Here is a 23,299-nt window from a genome sequence, read left to right on the forward strand (position 1 = left end):
ATTTGCAAAGAGCAGATTACGAGATGGGGCCGGATTGTCTGCCAATAAGGGTCTCTGTCACAGAGGTGGGAGACAAGCCAATAAGTGGCTGCTGGGGGCTTTGCTGGTGTGACAGTGACGTCACGCCCTCAGGACAGCACCACTGGGATTGGCTCTTCAACTGAGAGCTGACAGCCAGCAATTACCAGTCTGTGTAGTGAGCTGTCCTTAGCCTGGGAGTCCCATCACATCAGGGGCAGGGTGTGAAGTGCACAGACACTATTTACAGAGCCCCATCAGCACATTATTGCAGGCAGCTCTTGCTGCAGCACATCACATTCTAGAGCCTCCATAGACTAATCCTACATAGTTTATCTGTGCATTATGTGTCTAAAGACTAGCACTAGCCTTATAGGAAACAAACAACGTTGCCATTCTCATCAATGAATTATGTTTATGGCTATCTGCTAACTTCTTGCATTGGACTACAAACATTTAAAGTGCTCCTATTTTGTTCCTCAGGTGTATCAATGCATGCCTGTGTTCAGCTGGCTCCATGCCCCTCTGGCAGAGCTGGGCTCCTCCAGCGCATGGCATGCATCCTATATGCAAGGAAATGAGTGCTTGTGTCGGTGCGTGTGATGAGTTGATGATCTGGATGATGGGAAGATCACATGGATATATTGCATTTACACGTCCTTGTCGCTGCTGATGGATTCTGCATGGACTCCTGTCCGGTCGGGTATCCTTTCTTGGAACAGACTGCAGCCCTGATGGGACATTGAGGGGAGTGGTGGACAGACACTGAGCTCACTACAAAGGTGCGCTCAAGTCACTGAGATCTTGAATGATTTTCCGCATTGCTCTTGGACAGAACAAAACGCATCCTACAGCACAGCCCAGCAGGATGAAGGGATAACCCACGTTTGTTCTATCGCTCAGGGAGCTGGATATCTCACACCAACTATGGCTTGTGAAAAATCCTCTGATTCTAGTACTCCGGAAAGGAAAAACCCCAGCTTGTTGGAGCTAGGGGCACTGTGTTTGGACTCTGAGATCATTTTTGGATTTACCAGTCATCTGTTGAGAAGGAGAGGCAAGGTGAGTACCTGGAGTCCTCTTAATCTCTATTTCCTTGTCCTAAACCAAGCCTGTAACTTGGGGAGATTTTGCACAGAGCTGGGTGGGGATACTAGGGCATGGCAAATTGTTGCAAGTGTTTCAGCACCAGGGACAGCGCGCACTGGAGAACTCACTCTTACAACAGTTCAATTATACAGCATCAACATTAACAACAATAGATTGATGGTTCACAAAAGACAAGTGCTGGTCTTTATGTTGAATATGTGCAAGCAGGTTTATATTGCTCTGTTTAAAATAATAATGAATATCGGGATTCATTATATTCCTAGGGCGAGATTATGCTTGACAATGGTTTTTGCAAATACATTTAAAGTGGCATTTTATTTATAGCGTAAAATGCAGCCACGTGCTATTCAATAATGATATGTCAACGATGTTAGTAGCAAAGGTGGGCAAGCTGTGTCTGGGAGGAAAGGCTGGGCCTTGTAGTTCCACAGCAGCTGGTGCCCTACAGTTAGTCAAGTTCTGCCAGTGTAATGGGACCACCTAAATCATACCTGATGTCAGCTAAAGTGATATCAGACACACATTACTCCATGATATGAAATATTTAATAACTTAGTGCAGCCTACCAAGCTGAGATGGCAACTAGAGCGGAGAGATCAGGCTGTCTGTTGCTGCTATCCTTGCAGATAAGCTTATCCCTAGCAAGAGTTAATAATCCCGAGTTTGCAACTCTTGACAGCAGATACCTTCAGGGAGGTGGCCGAAGCTGATCCCCCACCATCAATCAGCAGCATTCATTCTCTGAACTTTTTCCCCCTTGCTATGGTAGACATGAGGGAATGCAAAACACAGCTAATGTAGTCCTTAATATGACAGTCAGATTGTGCTGGGCTAAACCATTGTGTCTGCACGTTAAGATTTATCCCGTTTGACAGTACATGCATCCTGTTTACTTACCTGTGTATAAAAAACGCAATAGTCCACACTGTGTTGTGGTATAAACAACATACTCAATATTACATACATGCTTTGCATGGTTTTAGGTTGATTTAAGAAGGGTATTTACAAATGCTTGGAAAAAAAAAAAGTATTCTATCCATGTCTAATCTGTTTTATAGAATCACACACATCCTCCCATCTTGCAGTCGAGTCCCAGACTGTGCTCTTGGGATTGCCATCCGCATCTAAACGCTTCCAGTCTGAGGCTACACATTGGTAACTGTCCACTTGGGGCGCTGTGCGTCACGCTGTGCTGGCGCCTCGTGGATGCTGCACTCAGAAGAAGTGAAGCGGAAGAGAGCAGTGTTAGATGTAGCAGAGATAAAAAATTTAATAGCCATGGCTAACCCCTTCAGTGCTGCACTAGCCTTTAGGGCATTGCTAGAGCAGAACTGGAGTGTCTCATTAGCCGTTCCAAAACCTTTCAACTGGAGATACGCACAGATCCCATAGAGAGTGACAGCAGGGCCACTGCATCTGCCCCAAGGTTGACCATTAAAGACAATGTACAATATTCAGTTTATACCAGATGTGGTATAGGTAATCTCACCCTGCAAATAAAAAAAACCCGACACGTATTCTCAAAAGCCCCCGGAGCAAGCTGAGCCTTTGAATAATACATGCTAATCAAAACTTGAGCACAAAAGGACAGGCAATACGACTTTAAAATAGCTCAGGTGTATTATTTATAGTGCAAGTATCAAGGGTACGTAAATGTAATGACTCCAACAGACCGTGTAATGTGTGGAGCCATCACTGCCCCACTGAGATGGATTATATCTGGAGACAAATCTGCAGAAGCTGCTTGGTCTTCAGGCCTTAGAGCAACGTTAACATACAGTGCCCATGCTGGGCTGGTTAATTGTGGCATGACCAGACAAAATGACAATGCAATACACCCTATTCATGTATTAATGGAGATAATGGAGATGACATAACGCTCAGAATACTATAATGGTACATACAGATATATAGTAAAGAGCTAATGTATATTAAATCAGGCCCAGACAACGTGTGGCTCTCAAGCTGATGTAGAACTACAAGTCCTAGCAGCCTCTAGTAGACAGGTGACACTGAGGTCAATAGTTCCACAACTGGAGAGATACACGCTGCCTACTTCTGTTATATCTAATGACAACTTGCTTTTTACACATTTTCCCCCATCAATATTCAGTGATGCTTTTGTCTGATAAGTTTCTAAAGAGACAAAAAACTGTTTTAAAGTTATTTATTGGAATCTCGGCTGTTAAGTATGTATAATGCTTTTAAAATGAATGCGAATCTAGCAAGTGATTGCAGTCACGTTAGAAAGTGCACCACGAAAAGATGTTTTTTTCCCCCTGGGGTTAAACTAGAAACTGTCATCTTCTGTTAGCTAAGAACAAAATCAGTGAGCATAAGAACTTCAGGAGTATCAGGGGAATACTGGCTGTATTCTTCCACTTGAGCAGTAGATGGCGCTGCCGATCCAGATACTGAGAGGGAAACTATTGACAAGCCAGGGTTACAATTTAAAACCAAATCATTTAAAGAAAGAAAAACTGTGTAAGTGGTTAGGAAGTAATCATTCCCTACCTGGGATACTCAGTGTAAATCCCACCCATATATACTACTCTTGAAAACCATAAACAGCATGCTGAATTGGGGAAGTTACTTTGCATAATATTCTATTTTATAGTTTGCACATATATCTAAACTAGGTGGGTGATTACTATGCAAGATATACAAAGTATAGTATTTAAACCATTTGATGGTTATTGCAAGCAATATAATATAATGTAACAGAATGTATCAATTGGGATACATACATATTGTTTGCATTTACATTCATAAATGGTGAAGTTTAAAGCTGATCAGGAAACACCTGCATTTAGGATCGAGTAAGAAAAGTCTTCAAAGGAAACAAAATTAAACAAGAGCGCGTACGTGTATACATATATATATATATATATATATATATATATCTATACACACACACATATATGTATATATATATACACATAAATATATATTGTATATATACACACACACACATATATATATATATATATATATATATATATATAAAAAACAGCATTAATCCAGTGTTGTGGAATATACCTTGGGGTTGGCAATTTTGCATGTCTGCTGTGGTCCATTAATTCTTGCTGGGCCCCAGTTAAGTGCTACTTTTATTTAAAATTTAGAATTCCATTAGGCCAGAGCTAGGCAGCCTGTGCTGATCTCTGTCAGTAAAAGGTAACAGGTAGCTATCAGGTTGCTGTGGAGCTATGATCCAGCATGCCTAGCTAGCCAGAGCTGGGACTTGTAGTTCACCCCAGCTGGAGAGCCACAGGTTGCTCATTACTGACAGAGGTGGGCTTGGGTTGCCAGGAGTTGCATCTTGCAGCAGATGGAGAGCCACAGATTGCCAGCTTGTGACTTCATCGACCTATCATGCTGCACAGTTCCTTAAACAGTGATGTCAGCCAAGTGGGTGTGGCATGTGCTTTGATTAAGAGCAGACCAATCAGAATAATGCAAAACACATGTCAGCGAGTCACACAGCACAGGCTGTGGCAAAGTCTACAGTCAGTGAGAGTCAGCACCATAGAGTATATTAGTATATTTATTTGTGCAGCGTCACCATATTATGCCCTGCTTTCCAGAGAGTATTATTCCCATCAGCCCCTGTCCAATCTGAGCTTACAGTCTAGATTCTCTACCACACAAACACATATCAATGCATTTTGTCAGAAGCCAACCAACCTAGTAGTATGGGGTTGTTTTTAACAATGGGAGGAACTCTCACAAGCATAGGTAGTGCTCAGGTTACTACTGAACTCATGGCGCTAGCACTGTCAGGCAGCAATGCTCACCACTGTGCCACCAATATTAACTCAGAATTGTTGGAATCTCTTTCATGATATGTCATTAGCTGTTATTTCAATTTAAATGTGTTGTAGTAATATATTTTTCGGTAAAGCAGGGCGCTATAGTATGAAAATATATCGTGTGAGCATAGGTGTGTATTTGCCATGCAAGTGAGCGACAATGTTTAGAAGACTCATATTTTGTGTCACTAAATATTGTTCTGTGATAGAACAAACAGATTTGTGTCATATTATTTTCTCCAATACCATATATGGTCATATGATGTCCAATGTGCTGGAGGAATGACATTTGATTGCAAATGCTGCACTGGGCAGTGATAGGTGTATGTATAATTTTGCAGGAAAATCTGTTAGTTGTAAATGCAGGAAAAGGACTTTTGCAATGTCCCACCAAAAAATTGCAATATTCTCTAGGGGGAACAAATATGCAACAATCTATAACCACCAATCAGATGTTTGCTTTCATTAGTCACAACAGAAAGGACACGATCCACCCCACCCCCTCTCTCAGATGCATGAACCAGTCACTCAAATATCAATGTCCTGGAGGACCCCCGCCCACACAGATCAGACAGCCTTTGTCTTTGTGTGATTTTACTTTCACTGTAATATTCTGAGTTCTACGTGAGTGGATATACTATTTGTATGATGTTAATTATTATTTATAAAAAGTTGACATATTATGTGCACATGGAAAGAAAAAGAACAGAATTCCTTTATAGGACGTTAAATCGTTCAGAGAGGACACCAGCTGTTCTTGTGCTGGGACTTCTCTAATCTCTCCAGGTCCTGGGGTGAGAGTGGTCAGGCTGCACCTAGTACTTATACTGCTGTGATGCCTTCCAGAGAGGATACAAGTGACATGATTGGATGTTCTGCGTTCCAGCAGGCTGCACTCCCAGAAGCCTTTTGTGTTCATGCTCCGTTTGAGCTCTCGATGGAGTAACAAGAGCAGAGAGCACAAAGGGCGCCAAGTAAAGTTGGCCGGACAAATGGCGACCCAAACGTATGCTTAAAAATATGGCTGCAAACTTGCAGTGTATTTTTTATTCAATCTTGTAATCCTGCGTATATATATATCCATCGCAAACATGCGTCATTCATCAACATGGAACATGACAACGTGCCTATGGGACGTGTAAAGATGTACATCCTAAAAGGCGTATGTTATGGATACGTGTAAGTCAAAATCAGACGCGCCTCTGAGGGGCGTGGTTGAATTGCAACTGGAACGCCCAGGGGCAGGCTTGGCTGGGGGGGGGCACCTGCCCCCTTGGCCGGTCCCATAGTGGGCTACCTTGGGCTGGGTCACTGGGCTGCCTGCATTTTTTTCCCTTTAAAATGTTCCTAATAGGCTGCTCAGTCAAGTCTTGCCCCCCGGGCTAAAATTTACCAGCCCTTCCCTGCTGCCGCCCTTCCTGAAGTCAACTTAAACTTAAAAGCACCTGACCTGCCTCTCCAAGTCACCACAAGTCTAACTAAAAATGCATGTAGAAGCAATTTTACACCAAACTATAGCAACCAATCAAACTTGTTTTAGAGAGATAAAAGCTAGTTGATGAGTGGCTGCTGTGGTTTAGTGCAAAGTTGCATCACTCATCATCATCATCATTTATTTATATAGCGCCACTAATTCCACAGCGCTGTACAGAGAACTCACTCACATCAGTCCCTGCCCCATTGGGGCTTACAGTCTAAATTCCCTAATATAGACACACACTCACACACAGACATAGACAGACAGACAGAGAGGGAGACAGACAGAGAGGGAGAGACTAGGATCAATTTTAATAGCAGCCAATTAACCTACTAGTATGTTTTTGGAGTGTGGGAGGAAACTGGAGCACCCGGAGGAAACCCACGCAAACACAGGGAGAACATACAAACTCCACACAGATAAGGCCATGGTCGGGAATCAAACTCATGACCCCAGTGCTGTGAGGCAGAAGTGCTAACCACTAAGCCACTGTGCTGCAAAACTAGATAATATTTCGGGTCACTCATACTTTAATATTGGAGCCCTGATATTGCTGTGTGCTTGGCCCAAAAACAACCATTATAGCTGATAATAATCCAGTCAAAATTAACCATTATTGGGCCTGTTGGTAAAGGTGTTTGGAAGATGAGCGCAGATGACCGCTACCTGTCTGTGTGCACTATCATCTTCTGACTGCACTCAGTGACACCAGATGCGCCATAAGTGATCTGGCCACGTGGCCTGAGGGGCAGAATCCGTGGATTTCATCCAATTATTATTACTATTATTGTTTATTTGTAAAGCCCCACGGTGATACACAGCATGGGACAGTGGGACAACAGCATACATAAAAACATGCGAGGTAAACAGTGAGTGCGGACGTTTAGAGAGAGTGAAGAGGGTGTGCTCCTGAGAACTCACAATCTAGCATGGATGGGGATACAGTTTAAGAAGAAGTGTGACACAGTTTGAAGTTTGGGACAGCAGTGAGTGAGGTAGTTGCTGAGTAGGCTTCAGAGAAAAGTTGGGTTTTCGTAGAGTGTTTAAAGCTTTGGCTGCTGGGAGAGTCTTATAGGGCATAGTGGGGAATTCCCTCAGTAGGTTGCATAGCGGGAGATGGAGGTGAGAGGTTATTATGAGACAGGAGGAGAAGCTTAAGCAGATTTGAAAGGGAAATTATTTGGAGGAGGGATCAGAATTAGGAAAGATGTTCTCGCTGGCTCTGTAGATGAGTCATTTTATTCAGGAAGGTATGAGGAGACTGTGTAGGGATTTGCAAAGTGGAGCAGCAGATATGGAGTATTGAGACAAGAAGAGGAGTCTTGTAGCAGCATTTAGGATGGATTGAAGTGGGGGCAGGTCAGTGAGGAGCAGACACCAACTGATAAGAGGTTGCAGAAGTTGAGCCAGTAGATGATTAGTGGATTTGAGTTTTAGTTGTATCTTGAATAATAAACGGGCATATTCAAGTGATGTCTGGTGGATGGAGGCATCGGGATTTGAAGATTTACTGAATGTGACAAGTGAAGGATGACATCAAAACAGTAGACTTGGGATATTGAGGATATTGGTGACAGTGAATTGGATTGGGGGTTACACTGGGAGGAGGGAAGATTATGGGTTCCAGTTTAGATATGTTCATCATCATCATCATCACCATTTATTTATATAGCGCCACCAGTTCCGCAGCGCTGTACAGAGAATATTTGTCATTCACATCAGTCCCTGCTCCTTTGGAGCTTACAGTCTAAGTTCCTTAACACACTCACACAGACTACGCTCAATATTTTAGCAGCCAATTAACCTACTAGTATGTTTTTGGAGTGTAGGAGGAAACCGGAGCACCCGGAGGAAACCCACGCAAACACGAGGAGAACATACAAACTCCACACAGATAAGACCATGGTCGGGAATTGAACTCATGACCCCAGTGCTGTGAGGCAGAAGTGCTAACCACTGAGCCATCGTTCTGCCCTGTCGAGCATCAGGTAGTGTCTGGACATCTATATGGATACATCACAATTGGTCACATGAGATAGGAGGGGGGGGAGAGGTAGAATTAGGTGTCATCTGAATGGGGATGATACTGCAGGCCAAATAGAGTGCATTAGTTCTCCAAGAAATGGGGTGTACTGTGAGCAGAACAAAACAGAGCTTTCTGGCATCACAATAGATAGAGTGGAGAGGAGGATGTGCCACATACTGAGACCCAGAAGGAGCGTCATGAAGGCCATGGGAGTGAAGGGTGTGAAGCAGAAAAGGATGATCAATGGTGCCGAGTGACAGAGAGGCCCAGGTAGAAATGTTGCGAGAGAAAGAGGACTAGGCATTTGTAGACAATCCTCTCCAGTAGCTTGGAGACAAAGGTGAGAAGAGAGATGGGGCGGAGGTTGGGTTGAGAGGTGTTTTCTTCAGGATTGATGAGATAAGTACCCGCTAGTAGGGAGAGAGAAGTTGAAGATGTGTCCTAGAGCAGGACAAACAGTGGGGGAGATGGAGCTGGTTAGTTAGAAAGGATACAATTGTGGGCTGATTAGATGAAAGTCGTGAGTAGATGGTTTTTGCAGGGTCTAACAAGAAGAGATTTCTTAGCTTATCGTGTCAATCTTATCATTGAGGTGGTAACGATGGGTGGAGAAATAAGTTGAAAGCAGCATTTGGGAATGGAGAACTCGGTAGATATAAAAGAAGTGAAGTAAGTTTGCTTGGCATGGGAAAGAGCAGTGTTGTAAGAGGAAAGCATTTATAGTCAGGTAGAAGTTTCAGCAGACGTTGTAGACTAGTGAATGGGGATGGTGAAAGAGTCAGATGTCAGCAGGTAGGAAATATGGGAAGTTTGACATGGAGAGGCCGGTAAGCAACAGGAGAATGAATCTGGAGCAAGAGAAGAGTTAGATGGTTAGGGCTTCAAGGGAAGAGAAGGAGAGGCCGGGCTCTGAAGGTATGACTCTGAGGGTACAACGTAGAGAGAATTGGATGTCTACTTCACCTCCCTGTCTGTCCTCTGGGAGTATGGGTAAAGGGGAGGCCCTGAGAGAGAGCGTTGCACCGGAAGCAGTGTCAGAATAGGTGAGCCAGGTTTCTTTAATGTCTGGGAGGTTGAGAGTAATTTGAAATAAATAAATAGATCGTGGATGAACATGAGTTTGTTGCAATTAGATCTTGCATTCCAGAGGACACAGGAAGAAGAGAGAGACGGTAAAGGGGAGACATGAATAAGGTTGGAGGGAAGCGCATGATGGAGGTTACACTTTATAGTGGAGAGAGGAGCGTGGAGAGATTGAGTGGAGCTGAGGATTGGGTGCAATGTGACAGGCAGTTATGGGAAGGAGCAGAAAGAGAAGAGGTGAAGGGAAGATGATTTGCAAGTAGAAGATTTGTTATCTGTTTGTATGGTTTGGTGGGTGTGGTGGGTTCAGAACCATTGATGATTGCAGACTAATGAGGAAGGCAGTAGTGCATGAGAGATAATGATGGATGAGGAAGAGACTGGATGCCGGAGGCAGAGGAAGAGTCTGGAGAGGACGCAGAGGAAGTGAATGAGTCGGTGCATTGTGGTGCAGAGTGATAAATGTGAATATAAGTGAGTTGGGATAACCAGTTGAGCCAGGCAGTAAGGATAAGTGGAAGTGGTCCAGGGTTTGTTATCTTCTAGGATGTTACAGCCTTTAGGGCAGATTACAACCCAAATCCAGTTGAGGGGGGGGGGGGGGTCGATGAAATTAACCATTCAACCACGGGGACAGAGGGGATGTTAAAGATAAAATTAGCAAACAAGTCTGTTTTTTTTGGGTATGAAAAATAGAGTCAGGGAGATGTTATTTCAACAGTCGTGAAATAAGCTGAAATTGCATAGGATGATCTTTGGATGGCACATCATCATCATCATCATCATCATCATCATCAGCTATTTATATAGCGCCACTAATTCCGCAGCGCTGTACAGAGAACTCATTCACATCAGTCCCTGCCCCATTGGAGCTTACAGTCTAAGTTCCCTAACATACACACACACACACAGAGATAGAGAGAGACTAAGGACAATTTAATAGCAGCCAATTAACCTACCAGTATGTTTTTGAAGTGTGGGAGGAAACCGGAGCACCCGGAGGAAACCCACGCAAAGACGGGGAGAACATACAAACTCCACACAGATAAGGCCATGGTTATTAGGATGGATGAGCAGGCAACAGTGTCAGTTAGTGCTTGCAGGATGGACCCGTGTGTGTCAACCTAAACCCTTATTGCCAATTCTTAAGATTCCACTGTGAAGTTCAGATATATAGACAATTTCAGCATATTTTCCATGTGTCGGAAACATGACTATGGCGATAGGTTATTGGCCAGTCTGAGCCCTGCAAAAAGACAATATAAGGGGGTTCATTTACATAGCAGCAGATATACCTTAAGAGAATGGCCAGAACAATTATTTATACAAGGGCAGCACAGTGGCTTAGTGGTTAGCACTTCTGCCTTACAGCACTGGGGTTATGAGTTCAATTCCCGACCATGGCCTTATCTGTGTGGAGTTTGTATGTTCTCCCCGTGTTTGCGTGGGTTTCCTCCCACACTCCAAAAAAACATACTGGTAGGTTAATTGGCTGCTAACAAATTGACCCTAGTCTGACTGTCTGTCTGTCTGTGTATAAGTTAGGGGATTGAGACTGTAAGCTCCAATGGGGCAGGAATTGAACTCATGACCGCAGTGCTGTAAGGCAGAAGTGCTAACCACTATGCCACCGTGCTGCCCTACTACTCTTTACATCCTTCAACTTTCGTATGGGTGGTAGACTCTGATCTCTTATGAGGAACTGCCTGCATGAGCCAAACTGCTCCCTATATTATATCTTTGAGGACCAGAAATAATTAGATTAAATAAACTTTATTTTTTGCTGTACACTGAATAGGTTTAAGACACTAATGGCTTCATTACCCTCCGATGTCTCAGCCAAGCTTGGGCAAAATCTTGCCTATCATCTGAATAAGGCTGCTCGATGTGAACACATTTTAGAGAGGTCAGACACCATAACTGTCTATTTACTCAATAGGTTTAGCTGCTGCCCAGTAAATCTTTGAGCTTTTCAAACATGCACACATCCCGTCTTCCAGGGGATTAGCTGAGTAATCAGTTGCTCCCAGTGTTTGACAGACCAGCCTGGCTTACACTAACTGGTCCATCTCTCAAGAATAACACATGAATTTGTGAGTGTGAAGGACCGGAGACAGGCAGGGGGCCAAATAAAGACTACGCACACTCTCGTGTCTTCTTTTGTGTGATATGAAATATTCATTGCAAAGAGTGACGCTCAGGCTCCAAGTTGTCCGTATTGTGGAGTTTGACCTCAGCTGTTGTCTACTTCAGTTGCTATATCTTAAGAATCCAAGATGCCTTACATAGAAATCCACCCCACCGGGATATATGGTATCTGCAGAGAAGTCTTGTTCTTAAATGGAACACAATGAAATTCAAGAGTGAGAGCACAGAAATAAAGTATTTTCAGAAGATAAACTGAGTGTTCACATCTCATGTTTCTCAATAATTAGAGCAGAATGTCAGTGTTTAGGAGGCTGGCAATGCTGAATAATGAATTAGGTACACAATATATTGCCTAAATTTGTATCTTATGTAATCTAAATATAGCTGTTGCAATAATACATTGGGTCTGATTCATTAAGGAAAGTAAGGCAAAAAAATGAGTAAGTTTTCTCCTGGACAAAACCATATTACAATGCAAGGGGTGCAAACTAGTTTATTATTTTGCACATAAGATAAATCCTGCCTGTTGTTTCATGTACCACATAAATACTTGATAGCTTTATTTGTACACTGAAATTTAAAGTTGATCTAGGAAATGCCCTACCTCAGCTATACATCTGTCATCACATTTTACATTTGCCTCCCCCTCCAATGCAACATGGTTTTGCCAAGGTGCAAAGTTACCCATTTTTCTTGCTTTACCTTTCTTAATGAATCATACCTATTGTCTTTTACACAGAGCTAGATCACATTGATTATGCTTTGTTTTGTAATATACTTATGTTTCAAAACTTTTTAAGAAAAGTTAACTCCATAAAGTATCAATGTATGGGCAGTTTAGTATCTTCATTGGCCTAGTGTTTTCATAGACAGAAATAAACATACACTGTCTTTAAGACCACACATCATGCAAAGTCAGCTGCAATATTGGGCAATTTGATTGATCTTGTCGCTTGTTTTGCACCGAAAACAAGTCAGCTGCCCATAAAGATCCAATTGAAGTTGGTTTGATCATAACCGGGCATGTAACTCTACTGTTTCCATATTTTGTGAAAGTAACTATAATAGCCAAATGAGCACACGCATATAGAATCCAAATTTTATTTGTTTAAATCACATAGACTCAATGAATGAGGCTAACCATCATCATCATCATCAGTTATTTATATAGCGCCACTAATTCCACAGCGCTGTACAGAGAACTCACTCACATCAGTCCCTGCCCCATTGGAGCTTACAGTCTAACTTCCCTAACATACACACACACCGAGAGAGAGACTAGGGTCAATTTGATAGCAGCCAATTAACCTATCAGTATGTTTTTGGAGTGTGGGAGGAAACCGTAGCACCCGGAGGAAACCCACGCAAACACAGGGAGAACATACAAACTCCACACAGATAAGGCCATGGTCGGGAATCGAACTCATGACCCCAGTGCTGTGAGGCAGAAGTGCTAACCACTAGGCCACTGTAATGCCCACCATAGTATTTAACATGCCCATTAAAAATTGTGTTCACATTTGATTGGTTTATTTGGTTGTATTGGTATTAATATGAAGGAATCAGGTTGGGCAATTTGGTTGTTTTAACTGTTTGACCAGCTGTTTTACTGTAAGAAAGAGGCAGCCTTCTACGGGTTAGGAACAACAGATCCTCCAACTTTTTCACCTTTTAGTTCCATTATTTAAACAGATACTGCCCTGTGAGCATTTCTTTACACCGTATATAGACAGTTAAGGTGTCAAAATCTAAGGAGGGCACTATCCCTACAATCCAGAAGAGATAGATCCTAGAGGGCCTATTTAACAAGCCCCTAATCCCCCTCAAACTGCCATTTTTGGAGACCACAGCAAATTCAAGTACCCCGTCTATTTATAACTAGGGGATCACCGCAGATATCGGAGATATGGGGACTGCTATATTTCGTGATTTAACACTTTGATTTTCAGAACTTCTGCCCGATAGCATCTGAAGATGACATTAGTCATTGAAGCCTATGGGGAGAGTATTATGGTATTATGGTATAAGGAACCGAGACACCAGAACACTTTTAATAAATGATCACGATCCTATCACATCATTGCGATAAGGAATGGAAAAACCTGTGTCAAAAAAACAGTAATTATTAAGTGGGCCCCTAGGTTTTATACACTAGGAAGGGTTTAAACATGAACTGTGCTTAAGTATCCATAGACTTCCCTACGTTGTTATTAAGATCACTTGCAAACCACCAGTGTTGTTAATATTACTGCTGTGTTATAGCGGAAATAAAGAACTTATTAAAACTCATTTTAAAATATCTACAGCAAAATATAAGCAACTCATTTAGTCTAAACTTAAAAATATTTTCATAACTTTGACTTCCTTACTACAACAGTACTTGGCAGATGTCATACCATTGTTATATTTACCTATAAGACAATATAAATATGATTGGATGGGTGCCAAGGCTAGCCAATCACGTGTTACGGACCCCCCTTCCCCCTTTAAATTTTTACCAGTAGTATATAATGTCACTTGTTATTCTCCACCAGTGGACTGCTCTATTAATAATAATTATGTGCATATAAATGTATAAGCAGTTGGGAGTGTTAAACAAGAGTTTGGGAGATCTTCTTTAACCAGACCTACTATAATAAAACATCACTTTTGGATAGGTCTAAACCCAATACACGTATCAAATGTACAAGATCAACACAGACTGGTCCCTGATGTCTTGGTCTGCTGTTTACATTTCACTTGTTCTTTAAGTAAACTTCAGACACGGGCTGGGGGAATGGTAACTCCAGATTAGTGGGGGGGGGGGGGGGGGGGGTCTGTCCTGCTCCTATGCTGGACCCTCACTTGTGTGGGAAAGTGAAATAATCATGGTAATGATCTGCTGCCCCCTCCCTTTTCCCCTCTGCCTCCTGATGGCGTTTCACAGCCTTCTTCCTGAGTGATTAGTCTGCCCCGTTCAGAGTTGCTGAAAGGAGATTCCTCCTTCTCTGAAGCAGTCCATAACTCCAACTTGTACGGATTTTTTTATTTTGTCCCCTAAGAAAGAGAAAGCATGGATGGGAAAATCACCTAGACCGTGCAGAACGCGTGCTGCACAGCGCTGAGGGATTTGGGGAAAGCGTTTGGAGCTCCGGCGATGCGGATTGCGCTCTGCGCTATCATCCATGGACTCATCCAGATTGTAGCGTACAGTTGAGGATAGCGCAGCCATGGTCCCCGTGCTGGGTAGTGCTGGGTATGCCAATCACTCTGGGCTGGTAAGTTATAAAACTTCTGCTGGCAAGGGACAACTTTTCGACTTTAGGTCGTTTGACAAATAGAGCAGAGTAGCTGTTATTGTGCTAACCCCACTCACCCATCGGTTGTCATGTTTGACATAGGCGCATTTATTTAGTGACTTAAATGTTAAGTAATGCAGATTATTATTTTTTTGCACAAAAATGTGGGCATAGGTAAACATGTGTTGAAAGGTTACATTTAATGAAGTGCATTCCCACACTGCTGAGTATAAGTGTGAAATGTAGACCAGTTGATATATATACACACATATATATATATATATATATATATATATATATATATATATATATATATATATTGACTAATGCATATATCATCATCATCATCATTTACTTATATAGCGCCACTAATTCCGCAGCGCTGTACAGAGGACTCACTCACATCAGTCCCTGCCCCATTGGAGCTTACAGTCTATATATATATGCATTAGTCAACTATTAAGCATTATAATTGCACTATATGTATGTGCATAGCAGAAATACCGACATCTAACTGTACCAATGAGTATCCTGGTTCAGATTCGATGGTAAGCTCCTTGTACCAGTCCGCATTTTGCAGTGTGTGGCTAGCTCTGTACCTTGTCAGTACTGATGATATAGACAATATATAATATATATTTGCCTGTGCTGATGTTGGATAACCGGTGCCCTCTCCCATAGGTCGCGGACAGGTTCCCCGGCAGGGAAGTGCCACCACCCAGGAAAAGGTTGCAGTCGGCCGATGAAGTCCTGCAAGGCAGCCGTCCTCCTCCGGAGGGAGCGGGAGCAGCCTCTGTGTCTGAGCTGGGACACACAGAGGGGCCCGGGGTCAGGGAGTGGTGCCCCTACTGTCAAGCCAAGCTGGCCGAACTGAAGAAACAAGCCCTGAAACTGGCCGTCCCTGGCTCCACTATGGTAAGAGCTCCGGAACTCCCCCACCCTAACTTCATATACCCGAATTGTATGTGCATTAGTCCAGCACTGAGGGTCTAAGTTGGTGCTGGGCTGCAGCAGGTAGCAGACTGTTGTGCTATTATAAAGAACAACAGGAACAGCTTCAGAATCACATATTAGGACATTAACAACATAATTACCTTCACATTGTTGTGTTCTAAAATCTGCTACATGAATAATTAATATTCATTTGCTGTAAATGGCTCAGGCAACCTGTGGCATCACAGCTGTTGTCACTACAAGTCCCAGCATGCCCTGATAGACTCCTGCCAACACTGTATATTTTAAAATAAAATTTGGTACATGAATAATTAAGTTTACCTTGCTTTATATAATGGTGTAGCAGGCATAGTCAAGCCTTGGCACCCCAAATGTGGAACTACAAGTAGCAGTAGTGGCTGGCAGAGTATGCTGGGTCTTGTAGTTCCCCAACAACTGACTTAACACAAGTTGCCCGCCTCTGTGGGATAGCATAAATATCCTCATGAAGCAATCAATTTGTTTAATTAGTACCCACGTTTATTATACATCACAGACCATATTATATGGTCAAATGTTAAGATTAGGCGTGTGGTTAAGTAGTTTATACTAAGTGGGGACAGGATTTGGGGTGGTCTGTTTTTACATTGTTTCCATGGAATTCACCAAACTTTATATTACAAAAGGTTTTTAAAGTCCTGGTCCCTGTTATTGTCCCATTTAAAGCATAATTCTAAATTAGGTAAGGGAGTCTGGCTAATTTGTAACTTCATCTGGCTAAAAGTTAATATTATCCAGATGCCTGACTTCATCCATGACACATAGGTCTTATAGGAGCTAGGTTTTGACTATGCTAACATGTATTGTAATGGCATATGTGCGTTCATGTTTGTAGGTTTATAGCAGCTGTTTATTTCTTCAAAACTATGATTTATTTCTACATTTTGTATTTTGTATTGCATTTTGTGTTTTCTTTAATTGAATGATGACTAGTTTGTATGTTGATTTATTATTATATTTATTTTTGCTGTCTATAAGTTTTAGTGATTGCACTGCATTATAACTGGTATTTCCTGAGCTATAGTGCAGTGGTAGATTTAAATAAGGAACCTCAAGTATGATTTGCTTTGTTCTATTCTAGACTGTTGGTTTAGAAGTTTTGAAACATTTGGGATAGTTGATGTCATAAACACTCACACTACTGCCACCTACCAGAAAGTTTCCATTATAACATGAGTTGTGGTTTTAAAGGTATCCTGATACCATACTAAGTTTTTGGCCACAGTGAGTTTTTCTAGTGTATTCAACGATAAGACAAACGAGGGCAAATTAGAACATTGATTTTGAATATGAGTTTTTAAAACAAAACACATCTCAGAATCTGTTTAGGAGTGCATTGGGATTTGTGGTATTCCTGACTCTGTGATGTTTTACACGTTACTTTGCACTATGTCCGTCTCAAATATACTTTGGTTTTAGTTCATTTTTAAGTTCACTGACACCGATTGGGGTCCGCTCCAATGTAAACTGTTCCTTAAAAACAGAGCAATCCAGAAGTGAAAGCTTTTGAAGCATAGTCTAATCATTATTCCACCCTGGAGGGTTATATTGAGAATCTGCTGTGTCGTGCAACCCTGAACCAACTGAATTTTGGTCATAATTTCAGTTTTTAATCCTATAATTGCCACCCAGCTTAGAGGGAACAGTGGAACAGATTTATAAACACAGCCAAGGCAGGCATATTGTTTCACTGGATAAATAACAATCTAGGCCCTATACACATACTTATAAGAATAAATAATGTATTTTTAAATGTGTCTTTTAGGTTTTACTTCAGTGTTTACCAGACTTTTATTGATATTCCATATAATTACTACTATTCAAAATAATTCAAACTTTATTGTTCTACCCTGTGTCCCATAGAGAGATGTTTACATGCTACATAACCTGTAGGGGCAATATACACTCTGCTAAATGAGGGGCAAATGCTTAAATACCTTTAATAACATGGAGACGCTGAAACTTATAATTTTGCGGACAATTATTATTATTCATTTTAAGCCAACATACGAGTCGCCGGTTGACTTATAAAGTTAAGGGCACAGCTCCTCTTCCTCTATGCAGTGAAGCCTCAGAGTGAGAGATATAATTGTTCCACTATTTAAGCTAACATCTGGTGTTCAGATTGGTGGGTGACTGCCCACCGAGGCTTCAAAATATGCGCTCGTTGCACGCTGCAAAATTCCTCAGTGCATTTGGTGTTTTGTTATGAACGTTTGTGAGAGAGAATTCTGCTGTGACAATTAATGACAGGGTGACCCAAGCTTTGCTGTGTGATCTTAGCTCAGGAAGGAAGCCAGCCCGTCCCTGTGACATGGGAGGACAATAAAGTATTAGAACATGGATTTAACTAGTAAAAGCGATAGTAACACACACACATATATTATTATTATCTTATATTTATAGTGCGCCACAACTGGTCGGTAGCGTCGTACAGAGAGCGCACAATAAAACAGTACATGGTATTACAGGACAACACAGCAAACAAGTAACATTACACCTCGCAGCAAAAATAACCTGGTTAGGCAATGCGGTGCGAGGGGTATATTCAGCGCAAACTGAAATTTGTGTCCATGAGCATTGGCGTGACTGACAGGGACAGAGCCACTGATAGCGGTGGGAAGACAATGTTGCAGCGCTGTACAGAAAACTCACTCACATCAGTCCTGCCCCATTGGAGCGTACAGTCTAAATTCCCTAACACACACAGACAGACACACAGACTAGGGTCAATTTTTGTTAGCAGCCAATTAACCTACCAGTATGTTTTTGGAGTGTGGGAGGAAACCAGAGCACCCGGAGGAAACCCACGCAAACACAGGGAAAACATACAAACTCCTCCCAGATAAGGGCATGGTTGGGAATTGAACTCACGACCCCAGTGCTATATATATATATATATATATATATATATATATATATATATATATATATATATATAATATTTATATTGCATTGTTCGGATAGTTCACACAAACATTTAAGAACAGCAATTCTGAAAGGACAGTTGCCAAGCTTAGATAGCCCATAGGCTACTGAACTGAACAAGTCAGTCTTGTTTCATTTTGGTGGTGGGAAATGCGGTTTGGATCAGAACTCGAAACTTTTACTGTTGTTAGTGGTACCATTAGCTGCAATTAACCTTTTAATATACCCCCTGGCTGTTGTACAATTGTCTGTGTTGTGGTTCGGTGTTCTGCGCGCATTGGACATCAGAATAATGATCTATTGATTGCTATGAGGAATGGTTTGTGTGTTCTCACTGTATGATGGACAGGCCAGAAATAGCAGAAGAGGTATCAGGGCATGTTTAGAGCAAGATCAGTGAGTACTGATAAAACGTTCCTTATAGCCATTGATTGGTCACTATTTTAAGGTCTACGCCAGGCCTGTCCAACCTGCGGCCCTCCAGATGTTGTGAAACTACAAGCCCCAGCATGCTTTGCCAGTAGACAACCTGTTGATAGCTGGAAGGGCATGCTGGGACTTGTAGTTTCACAACATCTGGAGGGCCGCCGGTTGGACAGGCCTGGTCTACGCTGTGGGCAGATGTCCTGAGAACAAGTTCTAAGTCACTAAGCTAATTAGATTGTAATCTCTTTGGGACAGAGGCCTTTTTCTTACTGTATTCTTGTATTGGATTTGTTCTTGACAGTTTGTGAGATCCAGAGTACGTCTTCTGAAAAACGACTTATTTCAATGGAAATTGTTTAAACAGTTTGGTAGTTTTTTACGCATATATAAGTCACTTATAGGTTTTTCATGCATTAAGTTGTAAACACTGGACACTAATATAACAACGCACGTGTAAATCCGGACAGAATTGTCAACAATTAGATTGGTGTTAAATTAGATCGCTCCTATTTCTAGAGGGTGTTTCCTTCAAAAGTTCTAACTCTTTGACATCATTTCAGAGTGCCGGTCCAGTCCAATGTAAGCAACACAATAAAGAGTACAGGCGCAGACAGATATATCGCTTGTAGCTATAGGCATTAGTTGGGGTACCCCCTTTCAAAATGTTAATTGTGGACCTCTACTCAGGAAGTAACTGGCCGTGATCGTAAACCAGAGGGGAACAGGTGGCCACCTCCGTCAGCCATTGTAATGGAGCACAAATTTCTTAGCACCATTAATGCCACAGTGAAGCTGCAGACGTGTTCAATCTTGCCGTTCAACAGGTGGGGAGCACAAGCAGCAACATATTTTAACAGCAGCACATTGGAATCTTAATAGATAGCTAGGATTTAGTGGAGTGCAGGGTTAGTGGATGTCATAAAAACACTCATAATGTAGAATTGTAAAAGGAAGACGCTTTATATAAACATTTCTTGTTCTATTCAACTGGCTTTTCCTTTTACATCTACTGTACAGTGTAGCTGTGGACTATACTGGAGCCTTATAAAGACATGTTTATAGTAGCTAATTACAGTGTTTATATTAGTTCTCATACAATTATTATTCAGACACAGTGATAGAGGGGTAGCAGGATGAGTCGAGCACAGACTTGTTATAGGGGCATTTTAACTTTGCCTTTCATGAAAATATTTATATCTGTGGCAGTCTGGTCTAGAGGGGGGGCTTCCAGCATGTGGAATCCCCCCATGTGCTTATTGTTAGGTTCTGCAGGTAAGAATCGTTTTAAGTTAATTGTTAAATAGAGAAGGCAGTAGCATGCGCCAAGCCAATACATAAGCAGAAAGCGTAGAACGCACACACTGCACCAAAGGATTATGGGTATCAGGGCTGCCATGAGAAACTGTGGTTCCCAGTACTAATTAATGTGGCAGGGCCCCCCTCCTCATGTATGTGCTCCCCTCCCTCTTCACCCTACATGCGCGCCCATCCCTCATCACAGTACATTCCCCCCACTCCTTCATCACAGTAAATGTCCCCAGGCCCCCCCCCCATTCACAGTTAATGTCCCTCTCCCCTCCCCAATCACAGTTGATATCCCCCTCTTCCCCCATCACAGTTAAGGTCCCCCTCTCTCCCCCCCCAATCACAGTTAATGTCCCCTTCTCCACCACCCCCATGGTTAATGTCCCCCCCCAGGCACAGTTAATGTCCCCTCTTCTATCTGCCCCTCTCATATGAAATTAACACCTAATTAACTTACCTTCTCCTCTGCGATGCTGCAGCTCCCGGTCACTGATACATTGGGAGCGTGGAGCAGAGTGATGACATCACCGCGCCGCGCTCCCAGCCTATCAGAGCCTGGGAGGCGGAGCTGCAGCATCGCGGAGAAGAAGGGGCTGTACAGTCAGTCAGACTGAGAGGCCCGGACAGTCCAGGGAGCTGGGACAGACGGAGAGGTCTGTCCGGGCCCCTCACAGTAGTACTGGCCGTACCCACCTGATGGCGGCCCTGGTGGGTAGAAAAGTGCAGGTGACGAAATGTTCGCCTTTTCTGTAATAGGTTTATGTGGATTGATGCGAAGCGCCTGTTTCCTTCACACAGTGGATGCACGCATGTTATGGACTGAACCATTATTCATGAACTAAGTAGGAATCAGAGCCACTACCGGTCAATCAGATGACTGTTGATCATGAAAGGCCTCAGTGATGTCTCCCTTGTTATAAATCTTGGTTCAAAATAAGGGGTGGTATTTAACATAAAAATACTAAGGGGTATATTTACTAAACTGCAGGTTTGAAAAAGTGGAGATGTTGCCTATAGCAACCAATCAGATTCTAGTTATCATCTGTTTAGTATATTGTACAAAATGACAGCTAGAATCTGATTGGTTGCTATAGGCAACATCTCTACTTTTTCAAACCCGCAGTTTAGTAAATATACCCCTAAATGTCTTACTGCAAAAGTCTAATTTAGTAGTTGCTACATTGCTGGTCGATCTAATACTGACTGAAGTAACACTACTTGTATCATATAGCAGGCTATACACCAAATGGTTTTGTTGGGATAATCACAACCTATTTTTGAATTATTTAACGGTGCCAAATTACCAGGAGAGGTTGACGGGAAAGTGTTTGTTGGAGAACATATGAGTAACGCATCATTCAGACCCGGACGTAACACTATAGGCTAGGTCTAAATATATGTTATTGCTTGTAGAACAAGTAAAATACTATCTCTTTAATGTGGTTTTGTAACTAAGTGGAGCATTGAGAGTCAAACCCCTAGTTATTAATTTCATTTAATACGTTATCTATATAGTTAGTAATGACAAGGTTGCTGAGGAGATGTATTTTGCAAGATATACTATATCTTACCATAGGATTTCCCCCACTCTTTAACCTTACTTTGTGGCAATGTCTTCATGCTTCAGAATAATGATCTTGTGTCTGGTAAATGAGCACTTAAGTGGACGACGTCTTCCCGTTGTGAGCAGGAAAATAAGAACACAGCAAATGTTAATTGTTTAATTGAACAGAATCAGAAAGCTTTCCAAACCACTTAGTTCTCTATAGGCGATATCATTTTATGAAGAAATCTTCAAAGCCTACGCTCTTTTTGTTTCCCCCCTATTACACATTTCAAGTGGACCCATCACATAGAGGAAACAATTATTTTGGCCTGATTAGGTTATGAGAGTGAAGCCTGACAATTGACTAGGAACCAGTGACAATGTTGAGGCGTGAGACACCTTTAGTCATACCATTAGTTCCTCGTGAATTGATAGGATAAGTAATGGTACAACCCACAAGATGGCTACCTCCCCTGTACGTTGGTGGGGGCAAATGCAACCATGCTGATTGGATGGAAGGAATGGTTGTCCGATGATGACATTGGTGTATGGCTTTGGCGAATCATTATACATTATGGTTATTTGTCCTATTCTGAGCGATCTGAGACTTTCTAACTTGGCAATAAATCTGGTCATGCTGCAACCTGGCCAAATGACCTTGGGCCTGATTCATTAAGGATCTTAACTTAAGAAACTTCTTATTTAAGTCTCCTGGACAATACCATGTTACAATGCAAGGGGTGCAAATAAGTTTTCTGTTTTGCACATAAGTTAAATACTGACTGTTTTTTCATGTAGCACACAAATACTCGATAGCTTGTTTGTGAACTGAAATTTAAAGTTGATATTTGTGTGCTACATGACAAAACAGTCAGTATTTAACTTATGTGCAAAACAGAATACTAATTTGCACCCCTTGCATTGTAACATGGTTTTGTCCAGGAGACTGGAATAAGAAGTTTCTTAAGTTAAGATCCTTACTAAATCAGGCCCCTTATTTATTATATGTGGTCGTCCTTTATGGCATGTTAGCTACTAAAACTTACAGTTTACTTTGAGTCTACTAGTGCACCTATAGGCTTAATTCATGGCTGTCTAATTAAATTAGATATTGGGTAAAATGCTCATATCTGGTATGTCTAAACTTAG

At 42.0% G+C, this 23,299-nt stretch overlaps 1 protein-coding gene across 3 annotated transcripts in view; it reads left to right on the plus strand.

The window, feature by feature from the left end:
• The first annotated feature begins 245 nt into the window (after window positions 1-245).
• The window catches only part of KIF26A (kinesin family member 26A), a 130,149-nt gene continuing 107,095 nt past the window's right edge, over window positions 246-23,299 (plus strand). For 2 of the 3 annotated variants that reach the window (XM_075193073.1, XM_075193075.1), the window contains exons 1-2: window positions 246-1,080; window positions 15,634-15,867. In XM_075193073.1, the coding sequence (XP_075049174.1) occupies window positions 946-1,080; window positions 15,634-15,867 (369 nt within the window). In that variant the 5' untranslated portion in view covers window positions 246-945. Of the gene's footprint in view, window positions 1,081-14,614; window positions 14,932-15,633; window positions 15,868-23,299 lie in introns of those variants that run through there. The other variant, XM_075193074.1, reaches the window with a different exon arrangement.

The sequence above is a fragment of the Mixophyes fleayi genome, chromosome 12 (assembly GCF_038048845.1).
Source record: "Mixophyes fleayi isolate aMixFle1 chromosome 12, aMixFle1.hap1, whole genome shotgun sequence".
NCBI lineage: Eukaryota > Metazoa > Chordata > Amphibia > Anura > Limnodynastidae > Mixophyes > Mixophyes fleayi.